We start from the raw sequence: 19,653 nt of genomic DNA on the forward strand, positions 1-19,653 counted from the left end.
CCCTCCAATGTTAATTATTTTTCTTTGCTGTCATATTGGCCAATCTGCTAGGTGTGAGGTGGTACCTCAGAGTTCTTTTGATTTGCATTTCTCTAATCAGGAGGGATTTAGAACACTTTTTCATGTGATTATTGATAGTTCTGATCTCTTCATCTGAAAACTGCCTATTTCATATCCCTTGACCAGTTATCAATTGGGGAATGGCTTGATTTTTTGTATATTTGGGAAATTAAACCTCTGTCGGAGAGTTTTGTTATAAAAATGTTTTCCCAGTTTGTTGCTTTCCTTCTAATTTTGGTTGCATTGGTTTTGTTTATATAAAGCCTTTTTAATTTAATGTAATCAAAATCATTCATTTTACATTTTGTAATGTTCTCTTATCTCTTGTTTGGTCTCAAATTCCTTCCTTTCCCACAGATCTGACAGGTATACTATTCTATATTCACCTAATTTATTAATGATTTCACTCTTTATCTTGGTATAGGGTATGAGATGTTGATGTAACCTAATTTTTCCCATCCTGTTTTCCAATTTTCCCAGTAGTTTTTATCAAATAGTGAGTTCTTGTCCCAAAAGCTGGGATCTTTCATAAGAGCTACTAAAATACAAGAGAAATGGCTGAAACATTTTTTAAAAATTAAAGCTATACTTTGGCCCTAAACAAAAGTATAACAAAAAGGTATAAAGACTACAACAAAATATTAGATCAAAGTGAAGTTCAAAAGCACCAACCTGAAAAAAAGTCTATGCACCCTATAAAAAAGAACGTAAAACGAGTTAAGCATTTACCTTCAAGTACCTAGTATGTGTGCCACTAGATACAAAGAAAAGCCCCCCCCCCCAAAAAAAGGTCCCTTGCTCAAGTGTTAACAGGAAAGATGACATGCAAACAAATTTGTACAAGATATATACAAGATAAATTGGAGATAATCAATTGAGAGAGGACATTAGAAGATATATACAAGATAAACTGGAGATAATCAATTGAGAGAGGGCATTAGCATTAAGGAAAATGAGAAAGGCTATTTGTAATTGGTGAGATTTTAGGTGGAACTTAAGAAGTAGCCAGGACACAGAGATATGAAAGGACAGAATTTCAGGTATGGAAGACAGGAATTGAAAATGCCACAGAAGTAAAATGATGGAATGTCTGATGAAAGGAAGAGGATGGAAGCCAGTGTTCCTGGATTAAGAGAATACATGGGGTAGGAGAGATAGGTAAGGTGATAGAAAACTAAAAACAAGGAATGGGATGGGAGACAGGTTGGGAAAGCTTTGAAACCAGATAACTTTATAACTGAACTTAGACAGTGAAAGGAAGCCACTGGAATTTATTTATTTGGAGGCTCCTTACAAAACCTTAGGTTGTTCTGACCAGAAAGTCAGATCCTAAACCTTGGTTAAGAATCCCTAACCAGCCAGACAGATGGTCCAGTTTTCCAGCCACATGGGACTAGTTCAAACAATACAATGAGGCCTTCTCCCACTTCCCATGATTTAATAAAGTTTTCTCACAAGACAGAATTTGGAGCAAGTAAGTTCACAACTGAGTAGAAAGAGAACTAAGCTAGCTCCAGAACTGAGTCACAAGATGGAGTCAGTGTAGTTCAGACAATCACTCGCTGTCCTAATCTTCTACAATTCCCTCAATTTTCTCACAATGTGAGAAAAGTATGACAATTAGTGCAGGATGATATCATGGATACAATCCTGGGAAGTATGAGGGTGCCCTCAATATTAGTATATTAGTAGAAAAGTTATTAGAGAGGGCTGGAGAAGGAAGATAATGACTTCAGCTTTGGACATGTTGAATTAAGGAACATCCAGTTCAGGATGTCCTATAAATAACTGGAGTTGAGTCTGGAGGTTAGAAGAGATGATAAGGCTGATAAGATCATTGAATTCATGGGAGGTGATAAGATAACCAGGTAGAACAGTATAAAGAAAAGCAAGCCCAGGACAGAGTCCCAGTAGGCATCCAGAGTTAGAGAGCATTATATGGATGACAATTCAGCAAAGGACACTAAGGGTTGTCAGACAAGTAAAGAACTAGGAGAGAACATCATGAAAATCCAGAAAAGGGGGTGATGAAAGCCATCAAATGCTGCAGAGGTCAAGAAAAACAAGGACTGAAAAAAGGTCTGTAAATTTGACAATTAAGAGACCATCAATAACTTTGTAGAAAATAGTTTCACTTGAATGATGAAGTCAAAAGCCAGACTCTAGAAAGTAAAGCCCATTTTATTGATGTTTGTGGGATATTATAGTCAAATAGAAAAGCATATATTGCCCTCAAAAAATTAATATGGATTTTGGATTAGTCATTTTAATTCTACTTCCATTACTACCATTAACAAAATTGACTGTGTAATCTTAAAAACAAGAGTAAAAAAAAGCCAGAAAAATGTTTTAGTTTTACAAATCTTTCCACTACAGAAAAACTCAATTACAACAAATGAAAGGGTGTATAAGAACAAGCTAAAGTTGGCACGTTTCCATTACTCAGAAAAAAATTTGTTGTAATCAAGTTGTTTACAACACTTTTGCTTGTATAATTTAAAAATTAGGTACCAGTGTATTTTTTTAAATAGCCACGCATACTCCATTTCTAAAGAATGAGCTATAAATCATGGAAATGCTTTTACTATTAATAAGTAGGCATTAAAAGTAGTTAAAATCTTTAGGCTTTACAAGTGTTGATTGATATGAGATTTACCATAGACAATTCATTCTTATGACCCAGAAGCCCTGACGTATTTACCATTTATTTAACTGCCTATGTTCTACAGAGAGGTTTTCCAGGAATTAACTGGACTTATATTTGCTACAGTAAACAACAAATGTCTTGATTCTATCATACAAGAATTACTCAAACTTTATTGAGGGAACATAGTTATTCCTTCACATGAAAAGACACTGTCTACTCTGGTCAAAAGTTTCAATGATTGAGGAGGTTTCAAGATAAGACAATGTAACAATTAATTACAGAGCAACATATACACTACTATAAGGTAGGGAGAACTAGATCAGAGCTTAATGTTTGTGTGTCTATGTCTGTTTCTGTTTGACAGACCCTTTGTATAGTCTAGTGAAATTTTTCCCAGAATAATGTTTTTGAGTGTATAAAAACTCACAAGATTACAAAAGAAACCAATTTGTCGAAATAAAGACAAATCTGTCTGCAGAGGGGGCAACTGGGTGGCTCAGTGGATTGAGGGTCAGGCCTAAGATGGGAGGTCCTAAATTCAAATCTGACCTCAGACATTTCCTAGCTGTGTGACCCTGGGCAAGTCACATAATCCCCATTGTCTAGCCCTTACCACTCTTCTGCCTAGGAGCCAATACACAATAGTGTGTATTGGCTCCTAGGCAGAAGGTAAGGGTTTTAAAAAATAAAAAAATAAAAAAAAAAATCTATCTGCAGACTCCTTAAAGAATTAACCTCTGGTCTAAACAAGATCTTATACAGCTCTATTTTTACTCATCTAAGTCTTCCCTATGAAAGTACGATTACTACTAAAACAACTTGGTTTATAAGTGTTTTAAACTACATTTTTATAAGACAACTTGGTCAGTATAGTAGAAATAATAGTAGAATATAACAACAAAATATATTATTAATTAATTAAATTAAAATCATCAACAGCTTTAGCAAAGTTGCAGGATACAAAATAAATGCACATAAATCATCAGCATTTCTATATATTTCCAACACATCGCAGCAGCAAGAGTTAGAAAGAGTATGGGTTGGGGTGGACATGATTGGGGATGTAGACTCGAAACTACCACACCAATGCAACTATCAACAATTTGGAAATAGGTCTTGATCAATGACACATGATAAAACCAGTGGAAATGTGTGTTGGCCCTGGGGGGGAGGGGTGAAAGGGGGTGAAGGGGAAAGTAGGAGCATGAATCATGTAACCATGTTAAAAACGAATATTAATAAATGTTTAAAAAATATTATAAAAAAAAAGAGAGTAACACCATTTAAAATCACCCTAGACAATATAAAATACTTAGGAATCTATCTAGCAAAGCAAACACAAGAATTATACAAACACAACTACAAAACCCTTTCCAAACAATTAAAACTAGATCTAAACAATTGGAAAAACATTGATTGCTCATGGGTAGGACGAGCTAACTTAATAAAAATGACCATTCTAACCCAAATTAATTTACTTATTTAGTGCCATTCCTATCAAACTACCAAGAGACTTTTTTACTGAATTAGAAAACAATTATAACAAAGTTCATTTGGAAAAACAAAAGATCAAGAATATCAAGGGAAATAAGGGGGGAAAAATGTGAAGGAAGGTGGCCTAGCAGTATCAGATATTAAACTATACTATAAAGCAGTGATCATCAAAACAATATGGTACCAGGGGGCAGCTGGGTGGCTCAGTGGATTGAGAGCCAGGCCTAGAGATGGGAGGTCCTAGGTTCAAATCTGGCCTCAGACACTTCCTAGCTGCATGACCCTGGGCAAGTCACTTAACCCCCATTGGCTAGCCCTTACCACTCTTCTGCCTAGGAGCCAATACACAGTATTGACTCCAAGACAGAAGGTAAGGGCTTAAAAAAATAAAATAAATAAAATAAAAAAGCAATATGGTACTGGCAAAGAGACAGTAGGGATGATCAGTGGAATAGACTTGGGTAAGTGATGTCAGCAAGACAATCTATGATAAACCCAAAGAGCCCAACTTTTGGGACAAAAATCCACTATTTGGCAAAAACTGCTGGGAAAATTGGAAAACAATATAGGAGAGATTAGGTTTGGATCAACATCTCACACCCTACACCAAGATAAATTCAGAATGGGTGAATGACTTGAATATAAAGAAGGAAACTAAATTAGGCTAACACAGAATAGTATACTTGTCAGATCTCTGGGAAAGGAAAGATTTCAAAACCAAGAATTAGAAAAAAGTATGAAATGTAAAATAAATAATTTCTATTACATTAAATTAAAAAGTTTGTGTACAAACAAAAACAATGCAACCAAAATCAGAAGGGAAATAACAAACTGGGAAAAAAATCTTCATAACAAAAAACTCTTACAAGGGTATAATTACTTAAATATACAAGGAGCTAAATCAATTGTACAAAAAAATCAAGCCATTCCCCAAATGATAAATGGGGAAGGGACACGAATAGGCAATTTTCAGATAAAGAAGTCAAAACTATCAATAAGCACAAGAGAAAGTGTTCTAAATCTCTAATAATTAGAGAAATGCACATCAAAACAACTCTGAAGTATCACCTCTCACCCAGCAGATTGGCTAAAATGACAACAGGGGGAGAGTAATGAATGTTGGAGGGGATGTCGCAAAATTGGGACATTAATGCACTGCTAGTGGAGTTGTGAATTGATTCAACCATTCTGGATGGCAATTTGGAACTATGCCCAAAGAGTGCTAAAAGAATGCCTGCCCTTTGATCCAGCCATACCCCAAAGAGATCATAGGGAAAAAGACTGTACAAAAATATTTATAGCCATGCTCTTTATGGTGGCAAAAAACTGGAAAAACGAGAGTATGCCCGTCAATTGGGGAATGGCTGAACAAATTGTGGTATCTGTTGGTGATGGAATACTACTGTGCTCAAAGGAATAATTCACTAGAGGAATTGATGCAGAGTGAAAGGAGCAGATCCAGGAGAACATTGTACAGAGAGACTGATACATTGTGGTAAAATCGAATGTAATGGACTTCTGTACTAGCAGCAATGCAAGGACCCAGGGCAATTCTGAGGGATTTATGGAAAAGAACGCTGCCTATATTCAGAGGAAGAACTACAGGAGAGGAAACACAGAAGAAAGACAACTGCTTGAACACTTGGGTTGATGAGAATATGATTTGGGAAGTAAACTCTAAAACAACCACCCTAGTGCAATCATCAATAATATGGAAACAGGTCTTGATCGATGACACATGAAGAAACTAGTAGAAATGCCTGTCAGCTACGGGGAGGGGGAGCTTGGGTGGAAGAGAAAGTAAGAACATGAATTGTGTAACCATCGAAAAAATTTTTCCTAAAAAAAAAAAAGACATCAACTTTGGAACAGTTAGAATCTTCAGAATTTCAATTCAATAAATATCTGTCAAACATCTATTATGTGCAGGGCATTCATTCCGCTAAACCCTGGGATTATAAAAAAACAGATATGGCACATATAAAAAAGCAACTCATCTAAAACTAAATATTAAGGCTGATTTGAAAAGTTCATATAATTGTAACATTCATACAAATCTAGGCACTTCCCCAAGGTTAAAAAAAAACAACTTACACATTACCTATGCACAGGTATAGCCACAACCTATTTCCTCAGCTGCTGATAGGAGTTGGAAGAAAAGCACTATAAAGGCAGCAACATTCCCTAAGATTGAGGGGATGAGGAGATTGAGGCAGATATTGTCAAAGTAGCTCACTGCCCACAAGAACTCCCTACCCCCAGTTTCCAAAAAAATTGAAAATGCAGGTGTGACCCTCAGTTACATTTGAATGGTCTGATGGTCAAGATAGGTGGGGGGGAAAATTCACAGCTCCTCTGAGTTCAAAAAGACAAAGACAGCCAAGTATGAAAAACCTTAAGGAATTAAATCTTAGGGACAGAATTTCAAAGTGGGATGTAAGGCAATAGTGACTCAACCATCCCTACCCCAAAAATATTTTGCAATTTATCTTCTGAAACTTCACTGGAGGTTAATTTGAATTCAAAAATACCATTTAATATGCAAATATATTCATCATTTGTGGATTGGTTTTTTCATATTTATACCTTCATATTTGCTTATTTAATGACACTGATTTCATATATACCTAGCTAGCAGAACTGAAACTATGTAATAGTTTGCATATAGATAAGGGATGAAGTATGTGTATCCCCCCTCTTTTCCTAGGCAAAAGGCCACACCAAGCAAAATTTCAGAACAAAAATTTCATGTTCATAAATTGCATTTCTTTTAAATTATCAAGAGTATTATTTAAATTACTAAAATTAAGAATTTTACAGATACATTGTAGCAATAGGTATTTATTTTATTTGAATACAATATCTCAAGCAATTCATATGCCTAATCTGAAAACTGGCCACAACTGATCTGTTAATGTTTCCATATTCCTTAGATTGTTTACAGAGAATTGGGGAACAATAGGACACTTCTTTCCCAGAATTCAGGGAATTGAATTCAAGTCTTCTCCCATCTTGGAAAGTCCCTAGTCTTTCATCCAATTAGATATCAGATTATCTAATATTGAATTGTTTCCTTTTAATTAATTGGCCTTTTAAAATTGTTTCTTATTGTATTCTTATTGTATTTGTAGTCTGGGTTTAGACTTAAAATGAGGAAAGGTCCAGTTTTGTTAGTCAATTGGCATGCTTTGATTGATATGCTCAGATCAAACCTTTCTTTCCTCAATCATTTCATATCTTGCTTATTACAACATCCAGCTTATTTGCTGATACCTGTTGATTCTTTTGAATTCCTCATATACTTCCTTCTCTCTTTGATGTTGCCAACACTTTGGTGCAGACTCTTATCATCTCATGCTTGTACTGTGGTATGGCCAAATAGTTGATTTCCCCTCCTCCAAACTCTCCCAATTCTTTTCTTGGATAATTGCCATGTAACTTACTCAGTTTTATTCATTTTTTTCTTTTAAACAAAAGTCTACAGAGTGGAATCTCAAAACTCACTAAAACATTTCAGTATTTATGAAAACATTCAAGCCACAATTTGGAAATTCCTAATAGAGAAATTAATGTCACAAATTTAGTCTCTAATTAGTTTACAATACCATAAATTCCTTAAGTTTGGAAACAAAAAAAGCCCTTCTTTCTTATCTATGTCTCTTGTATGCCCTTCCAGGGAAGCCAGAGCAAGAAGTGGGAGAGGTATGTTAAAAGGAGAGAGATGGGGAGAGACAGAGACTTTCCTTTTGAAGATTTTAAGGTTTCTCAGAGAAAGAATGCTATTCACATTCAGAGGAAGAACTGTGGGAGTAAAAACACAAAAGAAAAACAACTCTTGATCACATGGGTTGATGAGGATATGACTGGAAATACAGACTCTAAGTCAGTGATTCCCAAAGTGGGTGTTGCAGCAATCCAGGGGTGGGCGGTGATGGCCACAGGTGCATTTGGGGGCAGTGAATAACTATAAGGGGGCAGTGATAGTATGTGACAGGGGGGCGCTAAGTAATAATTTTTTCTGGAAAGGGGGAGGTAGGCCAAAAAAGTTTAGGAATCACTGCTCTAAGTGATCACCCTAGTGCAAATATCAATAAAATAGAAATAGGTCGTGATCAATGACACATGTAAAACCAAGTGGAATTGCGTGTCAGCTATGGGAGGGGGTGGGGGAAAGGGAAGGAAAGAAATGAATCTTGTAACCATGGAAAAAATACTCTTAATTAACTGATAAAATTTCTCAGAAAAGTGCATTCTTTTTAATTTGACTGATCAAGCCACAGGAAGAAGTCAATAGCATTTACCAAAACACACGCATAATACAGACACTTCTGAACACAATTTTCTAAAGGTAATGTCAAAACCTTTTATTTGTTAAATAAAAATAACAATCAGAAAAAACTAAAGGAAAAAGTATAGGCAAAGCAGAACAACTTGATAACTTTTTGGAGATGATATGATTTACTTAGAAAACAATAGAGAATCAACTAAAAAATAATCAGAATAATTAACTTCAGCAAAGTTACAAGACATACAATAAACCCACAAAAATCTTCAACTTTTCTGTATATTACCAACAAAATCCAGCAGAAAGTTAGAAAAATTCCATATTAACTAAGGAAAGGTACTTAGTGAAATGCCCATCGAAAAACATTCCAATACTATATGAGCACAATTTCAAAACAACTTCATAAAGAAAGTCAGATCTAGACAACTAGAGAAGTATTCATTGCTCATGGGTAGGCTGAACCAATATAATAATATTAAGTAATTTACTTATTCAGTGTCATCCCAAATCAAACTACCAAAGAATTACTTTATAGAAACTAAAAAAAATAACAAAATTGATCTGGAAGCAGATAGGTGGAGCATTAGGTAGAGCACTGGACCTAGAGTCAGGAAGATCCAGCTTTAAAACATTTACTAGCAGTGTGACCTCTGTCTCAGTTTCTTTGACTATAAAATGGGGATAATAATTGCACCTACCATATAGATTTGTAAGGATCAAATGGTATCTGTAAAAGCACTTTAAAAAATGCCTGGCATTTAGTAGGTGCTATGTAATTTCTTATTCCTCCCCCCCAGTCCCATTTGGAGAAACAAAAAAACAAGAATATCATAGGAATTGATGGGGGGGAAGGGAAGGAGAAGAAAGAGGGCCTGTACCAGATCTCAAACTAAGCTACAAAGCTGTAGTCACAAAAATGACTTACTGAGTAAGAAATAGAGAGATTAAGGAGTACAGTGGATTAGACACATAATATATAGAAACATATCAGCACAGTAACCTAGTGTTTTATTTAAGAAAAAAAAAACAACAAAGATCCCAAGTGTTAGAGTAAGAACCATTCAATAAAAACTTTTCAGAAAACTAGCACAACTAGGTATAAGCCAACATCTCACACTGTATACCACAATAAGCTCAAAATCAGTACGTGATTTAGACATAAATGGTGACATAAGCAATTCAGAGGAACAAGCTAAAAATTACTGGTCAGATCTAAGATAGAAGTTATCACCAAAGAAAAACTTAAGATACTATATTCCAAGAAATCATAATGAAAACTGCTCAGACATATTAGAAACATTCAGAGGAAAAAGTGAAGATAGAAAAAAATTTAACAATTAGCCAGAATTCCTACATTAAAAAAAAAAAATTACTGAAAGCCTCCAATATCAAAGAACCATATACTTGGGATCACAAAAGAACTGGAATCTTCCACTAAAAACGAGAGGGAAAACTTAGAATTCAGTTTTCCAAAGATATAGGCTTACAACCAATAATAATTTAACCCTACAAACCCTATTTAGGGGGAAGAAACTGACTTCTCATACAACAGAGGGCTTTCAATTATCTCTGATAAAAAGAACAGTTAAATACAAACACAAAGAATCCAAAGAAACCTTGCAAAACATGTTTCCATATTATTCATTTTGTTAAATGAATAATCTTATAAAACCAAACCCTAAAACATATACCCAAATACACAAGTGATAAAGTCAGGTTTCCATCTGCATTCTGTTACAGATAAAATTAATATAGATGAATATATTTAAAGATATTAGGGTTTTATTAACAGCCATATTGATAATTACAAAGAACCACGTGCCTGCTAAGATCTAATTCAAATGGCCCACCATACCTTCCCCTAGGCTGCTTCCTAGGAAAGAGCAAGTACTAATCAAGTTCTCCCTATTTAAGCTTCTGTTTACATTGGCTCACATCACCGAGTAAGGGAAGCCTGTTGAATCATGGGAAATGTAGTTTTCAAGTCCCCTAAACGTCCACAGCAATTTTATATCATGGATCTCGATATTAAGACCACAGGAAGTTTATATCACGGATCTCAATATTAAGACACCCAAATTTCCAGTATCACAATTCCTAATCCAACAATTCTTTCTCTGGAAGTGGATAGTATTCTTTTTCTCAAGTCCTTCAGAATTGTCCTGGATCATTTTATTGCTGTTAGTAACAAAGTCTATCACATTTCATTCTTTCACAATATTGCTGTTAATGGTGTTCAATGATCTCCTGGTTCTGCTTATTTCACTCTTCATCATTTCTTGTAGGTCTTTCCAGCTTTTTCTGAAATCATCCTTTTCATTTCTTACAGCACAATAGCATTCCATGACCATCATATACCACAATTTGTTCAGCCATTCCCCAACTGAGGGACATCCTTTTAGTTTCCAATTCTTTGTCACCACAAAAAAGAGGACCTATAAATATTTTTGTACAAACAGGTCCTTTCCCATTTTTTTTATCTCTCTAGGATACAGACCTATTACTGGATCAAAAGTTATGCATTTTTTATAGCCCTCTGGGGTATATTTCCAAATTGTCCTCCAGAATGGTAGGATCAGTTCCACAATTCCACTAGCAATGCATTAATGTCTCAATTCTGTTACATCCCCTCCAACATCTGTCATTTTCTTTACTCTCACATTGGCCAATCTGATACTTGAGGTGGTACCTAAGAGTTGGCAAAACAAACTTCTTGATCTGAGGAGATGGTAGGAGTTAAGAATAAAAGGGCTAGAATATAAGGAAATGTCTTGGATTTCCTCTTAGATAATTATGGAATTACTGAACAAATTGTACATAATCTAATGGAATATTATTACTCCATAGGACATGACAGAGACAATTTTAGAGAATCCTGAGTAGCATGAACTGAAGCAAAGTCAAATGAGCAATTCATACAAAGCACCGCAACAGTAAATAAAAACTATTAAAGACTTAAAAACAATAGTGAAAACACTAACCAATCATGCTTCCAGAGAGCCTATGATTAAGCATGTTTGTGAAGAGAAGATACAGAGATGTATTTTGGGACATAGACACCAATTGGATTAATTTTTATTGAATATGCTTTCTCTTGGTTATAGAGATTATTTATTATTATAGAGAGGTTATTGGGAGATTAACAGAGATGGATAGGGAAAACAGTAGTGATGTCCCTTCTCCAAAAGAGGACCACTGAAACATTTTTTTTTAATGCACAGAAGACAAGAGAAGAAAGTTAAGAAGGAAACATATAAAAATAAGATAGCTCTGTAAGTAATATGCAGAATTATTTTTATGCATACAGTATGACATGGAGATTCAGAGTTTCATATAGTCTTCTTGACCTGCTATTTTTTTGGTGGTTCAAGTTTTAAAACATTACTGAGAACACAATAATAAGCATTTATTAAGCTGCCTACTGTGTGTTGGTCATTGTGCTCATCACAAAGAATTCTTTTAAAAAGGCAAAAAAATAGTTTCTGCTCTCAAGGAGAGAGCAGACAATATGAAAATAAATATGTAAAACAAGATATAGCCAGGATAAAAGGGGATAACCAATAGGAGATGTGTATTAGCATTAAGGGAGACAGGGAAAGGCAAAAAGCAGAAAGTGTGATTTAAACTGAGACTTGAAAGAAGTCATGAGATAAAAAGAAAAGAATGTTCCAGTCATGGAGGACAGTCAGTGAGAATGCAGGAGTGGGAAGATGGAAGTGGCTTTTGTAAGGAACAGCAAGAAAACTGATCTCACATCAAAGGATGAATGAAGGAAAGGGAAGGTAAAACAAGATTGAAAAAGTAGGAAGAGAATAGTTTATAAAAAAAACTTTAAAATCAAAATAGAGGCCTTTATATTGATTCTAAAAGTGATAGGGAGCCACTAGAATTTGTTAAATTGGGAAAAGAGGGGGTGACAGTCATACTTGCACTTTAGGAAGATCACTTTTACAGCCTTGTGCAAAAGGGACTATGGTGGAGAGAGCCTGGAGGCAGATTACTGCAATAGTAGAGGTAATAGTGTGGTCTGCAGTAGGTGAAGAAAGTCTGCACCTGAGTGGTAACATTGTCAAGGAAGAACAGGGGGCTGAGACCTTGGAAAAGCTGGAAAGGGCCAAGTTATTAAAAGCCCTTTATAGCACAGACTGGATATAAAGGGTTAAGAGAGTGAGGAATCAAGAATGATATCTAGGTAGTGATAGTGGGTGATTAGAAGAATGGCAGCACCCATTCCTCTAAGGAATTTAAGAAAGGATTTTGGGAGAAAGATGGCAAGCTCAGTTTTGGACATTTTTAATTTAAGATATTTTAAAGGCTTCCAATTCTAGATATATTTTACAGAGATGCAAGAGAGAGGTGAGGGTTGGATAAATTGATCCAAGGATTAGCTGTATAGAGGAAATAAAACTGGATGATAATTAAATCTATAGGACCTGAAGAGATCACCCAAAAAATTTAATAAAGAAGAGAAGAGGGCCCGAGGACACAAATAATAATTTGTTGTCTTTGTTTAGCCATTTATCATCAGGACATGGCCCCTTTTGTAGTTTTCTTGGAAAAGAAACTGTAGTAATTTGTCATTTCCTCCTCCAGCTCATTTTACAGATGAGTAAACTGAAGCAAAGAGAGTTCAATGACTTACCCAGTATCACAGTTAGTAAGTGCATGAGTTTAGATTTGAACTCAGGTCTTCCTGACTCCAGGTCAGGGACTCCATCTATTGTTACCTAGCTGCCTAAACTTAAATATCATAGCCTTAACAGTTTTACCCTGGAAAATTCCAAAGAATAGACTACAGTGATCCTTCACTGATTCCAGGGAGTTACATTCCAGACTCCCACAATAGATGAAAATCCATGAAATAGCAGCTATATTTATTTTATTACATATATATTTAAGGCTTTATAGGCCCTTCCCACTCTCCCATAAACCTTTTCCACACTTAGTAACCTACAGTCACTGAGCCAATCAGTGTCCAGGATACAAAACACAGTGCTGTGGTTGGTTGCCTTTCATTCCATCAGCCAATAGTGTGCAGCAGTAAGTGTAACTCCCTGATAAAGAATTAAGATTTTTTTTAACCTGCAATACAATGAAGGGACAAGGGGATAAGTGAACTGCGATATAGCAAGGGACAATTGTCTATAATTTATAGGTGGATCATCATCCATTCTACAAATATAACAATTTCCAATTACTTCTTTATAGAGGAGCTTCATTTTAATTTTGTAAAATTTTATAATCCTTTGCTAGAAAGTAGTGTGTGTGGAAATGTTCTCAGAATTTCAACTAACGGGGGCAGCTGGGTAGCTCAGTGGATTGAGAGTCAGGCCTAGAGAAGGGAGGTCCTATGTTCAAAACCGGCCTCAGACATTTCCCAGCTGTGTGACCCTGGGCAAGTCACTTGACCCCCATTGCCCACCCTTACCACTCTTCCACCTAGGAGCCAATACACAGAAGTTAAGGGTTTAAAAAACAAACAAAAAAAAAAAAAGAATTTCAACTAACTAGGCTCAGGTCAATCCTTCCACCCCAGAAGCCAAGGGAAAGAAGACATCATGTCAGTAATCTACTGATATACCAAAACCAAATGTATATGGCTCCCAGAACTATGCAGTAAAATAACCAACAGACAAGAATGTGAATCCTAGTTCTAGTTACTCCTTTTATATTAAGCAAATCATTTAACTTCTTTGGGCCTCAGTTTCTTCATTTATTACATGAGGTTGAAACAGATGATCTCTAATGTCCCTTTCCACAAACAAGTGCTATGATGCTACAACTTCATTCCATTATAATAGCAAACTACATTATTTTTATTTTTCTTTCTTTAGGGGGAAAAAATGAACACTAAATGACTCTCATTTTTTTTTAAATGACCAGTAGTACAATTAAAAAAAAAAAAAAGGAGAGATTCCCTGCTATTGCTTTAGAAGTCATTATGAAAACATCTGAAAGGCTACTTTAACTGTATTTATAACATTATCAGGTCATTACAACCCCAATTCTTCCCCAAACTTCAAATAGCAACTATACTGTCTACTAACAGTAGTTACTTTACATCTGAAAGGCTAACATAAGAACCTCAGATAGAAATAGTATTTGTAAAACTACACATCATTTAGGAATAAGAAAATAAACAGAAAGTACTGGGGGGGGAGCTAAAATTAAGTTCAAAGCAAAAACGTTTTAGAAGGTGAAATCATTGAGGTTAGAAGAAAGTTCATATACGTGATACCCATTTTTTAATATGTCTAAAGCCTTCTGAGGTCACCAGTCAAAGAATGTTCACTTAAATTATAAAATAAATGTTTAATTATGTTAGTTCAAATTAAATAAATTTAGAGCATCATCTTAATGATCTTAAGCCAATAACAATGGCCATTGGCTACTCAGAATGCTACCTAATAGTAATAATTTATGTCATCCACTCATTTCAGTCATGTCCAACTGTGATCCCATTTGGGATTTTTTGGCAAAGATATTGTTAGTGGTCTGCCATTTTCTTTTCCAGTTCATTTTACAGATGAGGAAACTGAGACAAACTGTGACTTGACCAAGATCACACAGCTGGTACATGTCTGAGGCCAGATTTGAACTCAGGAAAAGGAATCTTTCTGACTCCAAGCCAGGCACTCTATCCTCTGTGACATCTAGCTGCACTTAATAGTAATAATCATAGCTAACATTTATATGGCAACTACTAAGGGCCAGACACTATGCTAAATGCTTTATAATTTTTAAATCTTATTTAGTCCTCGAGCAACCTTTGGGAGATGGGTGCTATCATTATGTCCATTTCACAGATTAGGTAAGGGAGGCAGAAAGAAGTTAAGAGATTTGACTAGGATCATACTGCTAGTAATGTGTCTGAGGCTGAATTTTAACTCAGGTCTTTCTTGACAGATCCCACTATATTCACTATGCCACCGAGCTACCCAGCTACTGACTGCTTTGGTTTCTTGGATGCCACACACACCTGTGAGGCTCCTTATCTCTGGAAATAAGGATAAGGACCAAACTCCTCAATGTAGTATTTAAAGCCCTTCCAAAACCTGGCTTCAAAATAACTTCCCTTACTACTCTCCATTATGCACTCTATGTTCTAGCCAAACAGGCCTACGTTAGTAGGACCCCAATCTCTGTCCTCTTTCTGCCTTTGAATGCTCTCCTCATCTTTGCCTCTCAGAATCCACCAACTTCCTTTAAAAAACTCAGCTCAAGAGCTACCTTTCTGATCTACCATTCATGATCCCCTGCTCTTGGTACTTTCCTTCTCTTAGTTTTATTTTGTAACATGGATCTTAACCTAGTACATATTATAGGAACCCAGAAGAATGTATGCTCCTTGAATACAGTCTGTTTTATTTTTGTATCTGTACCTAGCAAATAGGCATTTAATAGAAATTTTAACAAAAAATTTAATAAAAATAAGGACTCTATAAATCACAAAAATGTCTGTGTAAAATGGTTACATAAAGCATTCCCAAATTTCTTCTTGAAAATATTGCTAGTCAGAATAAACCCACATTAACTTTTGTTGTAGTACCAGACAAAGGAAAACAAAACATTAAGTGGAAGATCTTGCAGGAGTTCCCAAAAATATAGGTTTAACAAACCAAAGGATTCCTATGGAATCTGTCAGTCTAACAGCGGAAATAGCTATCAACAGTCAGAAAGATTAAGCTTTATGACACTATAAAGCTACCCTCACTTCCTGTCTCCCACAAAACTCAGGGGCTCAGGGTAGATGCAAAAGAATTGCTAATTATTAGTTAGTAGAGTAAGCCTACACCCATAGGGGAGAGGATCCTTGCTTGCTCTTCAAAGACAGCCAGCAGAGTAAAAGCACTGGTAAGTCCAACCAAATTAGAAGGGCTTCGAATAAAGACCCATAACAGACTCCATGCCTGTAGTAGTGAGAGGAACAATACCAGACTGGCTGCAGGATGATAAATCTATCCCAAGCCTATGGTCCCCTCTCCCAGGAGAATTAGTAACTCAACAAAGTATAAAGCTGTTAACAGAAAATAAAAGGGACAATTTTGATTATATAAAATTAAAAAGCTTTTGTATGAGCAAAACCAAATGCAGTGAGAACTATAAGAAAAACAGTAAGGGCGAAGAATCTTTACAACAAATTTCCAGAATAAATGATATCCAAGAAATGAAGAGAAGTGATAAAAATATTTTTTGAAACAAGGCATTCCCCAATAAATAACTATTGTCAAAGGATGGAACAAGCAGATTTCAAATGAAGAAAATGAAAATTATCAACAATCACATACACATCTATACATACATGAACACAGTAATGTAAAGAAACTATGAAAGACTTCAGTGTGCCAATCAATTCTGCTACTAATCAATACTTTCTAAGACTGATGAAGGAAGGCCTTTCAATTCTTGGCAAAGAAGTGAAAAAGAGTTGCAAAAAGTAGTTCAGAAGCAGAAACATGGGACAATTTTTATCACTATTGTGTTAAATTAAACACACTTTTTAAAAAACTAAAAACTAGCAAAGTCTTCTGAGGTCGAATTTAAATTCTGGTCTTCCTAATGCCAGGCTTCGCCATCCAGCTATCTAAAAAGTAAGCTTCTAAAAAAGTATTATTTCACCAATAACTATTAATTTAACGCCAATTTTAAAGTGAAAAGTACCAATATTACTGATTTCAGAGAAAATCTCAGTTTAAAAGAAACCTCAAGAGAGTAAACAAGCATTCTAAATTAACAAAGTAAGAAAGAACTAGTGAGGTTGCAAAGACTGAAATTATATATCAATTCTTTAAAGCCTGGATATCTTGAACTTCATGAATCAATTTAACTACCCTTTTCCCAATCCAAGAATCTACATGTATCAAACTACATGTTCTCACACGATTTTATTTTTCTTTTTTGAAAAACGAAACTTCTGCTATATAGCATACACAATACTGACTTCTGAGGAGCTTCAAAGTACACTAGTTGTTATTCAATAGTTTCCACAATTTTCCTGAAAATATATATTGTGAAAGTTAACAGAAGAAGTGACTTGCCTAGAATCATAGTGGAATCGGAATTTTAGAGCAGGAAGGAACTTTAGAAACACTGTAGCTCATGATATACTTTTAATACTAACAAGACAAATTTCTTAACATCACACTTAGTTCTTACACTCAACATTTAAACAAAATGTGAAATTCATAATGTTCCCTAAAATTCTACTTCTGTATATGAAGGCACAGAATTTCTTAAATTCTAGCCTCTAAAAATAACTTCCCAATCCAAGTCTAAAAAAGATGCTTTCGATTCTTGGATATATTTGACCATTGCTATTTATGTAGTAATAAATGAAGCCTCTACTGACTCAAAGCATAAGCAAGATCTTTGTGGCAAGCCAAATAATTTCTTGTTATCATTAGACATTTTATTAAATAAAAGCATTTATAAAAATGTGCCAACGATCAAATGTTTGTAAACACACTTTGCAAAAGATTTAACAAGGGAGGAGAGAAAAAGCTGCCCTAAGAGTTCTTTACACACAAACACTGTTAAAATGCATTATCAATTAATACCTATCCAAACAACCATAACTTAGTGTTCCTAAAAGCACATCTCCTGTGAGTAAGGGGCGGTGAGAGGGTGGTGGAATGGTCTCTCTCTATAACTTCTTTCACAAACTATTAACAACGGTAATAATTCACCCTCTATCTTCCTACTCCACCCAACGAGTTTTGGGAAACTGTCATCCACAATTCACAACTAGAGAAGTTACTCAAGTTGTGTCATCCAGAGGCTCTCCCTCTAGAAATGAGCCAGAATTTTGGTTCGAGGAAGCAGATAAACCCCTAAACACAAAACAGTTTTAAAAACTCCTCTCCAACCAAACCCTTTCCCCACAGTCTGAGAAGCTCTGACCAAACGAAACAAAGACCTTCTCCAAGTCCCAGCAAGTGTTAGATCAATGCTTCCCCATTAGAAGTCTCTAAGAAACTAAGGTTGTTCTCCCACACCAAAACTAGGCACCAACCCGGACCCCGAGGCTACTCAACTCCCCTCCAAAATGGGAAGAAAGCAGAAAACGGCAGTTGGTTACTTTGCTCCCAAGGTGCGGCCTCTAGGCACAATGAGGTGGGGACCGGACCTCGGCGCCAAGTCCAGAACAATACGAGAGGCCGGGCAAACAGCTGAACTTCCCACCAGTCTCCGCGGCCCGCGGCCGCCGGCTGGGCGGACTCCGAAAGCCGCCAGCCAGAGACATCACACACAGTCCCAAGGTTGGGGAAGAGGGGAAAGAGTGAAACAAGAGGAAAGCATTTGAGAGGTGGGGGCAGCGATCTCAACCCTCTCCGGGAGGGGAGCTCTTTTGGGGTTCCCACTCCAGTCAAAGAGGCAAAAAGGCAACAGCAAGTGCCGCCCCCACCATCAACCAGCCCCCTCACTCCCCTGGTGGGATCCCGATCCGCACCGGCTAAACGCCCCACCTCCACCCGACACACCCGAGAGGACCCCGGGATGGGGGTGGTAAGTCCCCCTCCCCCTCCAAGCTCCTCTTCCCCGGGGACTCGGCTGGGCGCCCGCACTCCCCTCACGGCCTCGGCCGCAGGAGGCGGGGAGGACAGAAGGGGCCGCGCCGGCCCGCCCCGGCCGAGAGGGAGCCCGTTGGCTCCGGGCGCGAGGGACAATGGGGAGGGGGAGGACAACGCGCAAGAGAAGCGCCGCAGGAGCCCCCGACCCGAGGGCCCGGAGTCCCCCGGCGCCGCCGTGCCTCACCTCCGAGCCCCGCCGCCCAGGAGAGAAGCAGAATTAACACTCTCAGCAACACCATCTTCCGCCGCCACTGCCTCCGCCGCCGCCGCTAGCCCAGGCCCCGCCGCCGCCTCCTCACGGGTTAACAACAGCACATTGATCCGGTGGGAGAAACTGAAGGGGCTTGGTCTGGAGCCTCCGCGGGAACCCGGGACCCTCTCCCGGCCGCTGGAGCCGCCAAGCACCTCCTTCTTGCTCTACTTCTGCGGCCGGCAGCGCTCCCAGTACCTCCAAAACAGGGACCTCCCTCCCCCCCCACTTCCTTGTTTCCTTCCTTCTCCGTTTTCCTTCCCTCCCTCCCTTTTTCCCTCCTCTGCTTCCCTCCACTGCCCCCTCCCCCCGAGCCCTCGACCTCCGCCTCCTTCCTCACCACGTG

At 37.2% G+C, this 19,653-nt stretch overlaps 1 protein-coding gene across 1 annotated transcript in view; it reads right to left on the reverse strand.

Annotated features, from left to right (window-relative positions):
* The window catches only part of ADAM10 (ADAM metallopeptidase domain 10), a 138,837-nt gene extending 119,315 nt beyond the window's left edge, over nucleotides 1-19,522 (reverse strand). The window contains exon 1 of the mRNA XM_044665304.1: nucleotides 19,242-19,522. Within this exon, the coding sequence (XP_044521239.1) occupies nucleotides 19,242-19,296 (55 nt within the window). The 5' untranslated portion in view covers nucleotides 19,297-19,522. The remainder of the gene's footprint in view (nucleotides 1-19,241) is intronic.
* Between the last annotated feature and the right edge of the window lie 131 nt (nucleotides 19,523-19,653).

Source organism: Gracilinanus agilis, chromosome 2, assembly GCF_016433145.1.
Source record: "Gracilinanus agilis isolate LMUSP501 chromosome 2, AgileGrace, whole genome shotgun sequence".
In the NCBI taxonomy this organism is placed as follows: domain Eukaryota; kingdom Metazoa; phylum Chordata; class Mammalia; order Didelphimorphia; family Didelphidae; genus Gracilinanus; species Gracilinanus agilis.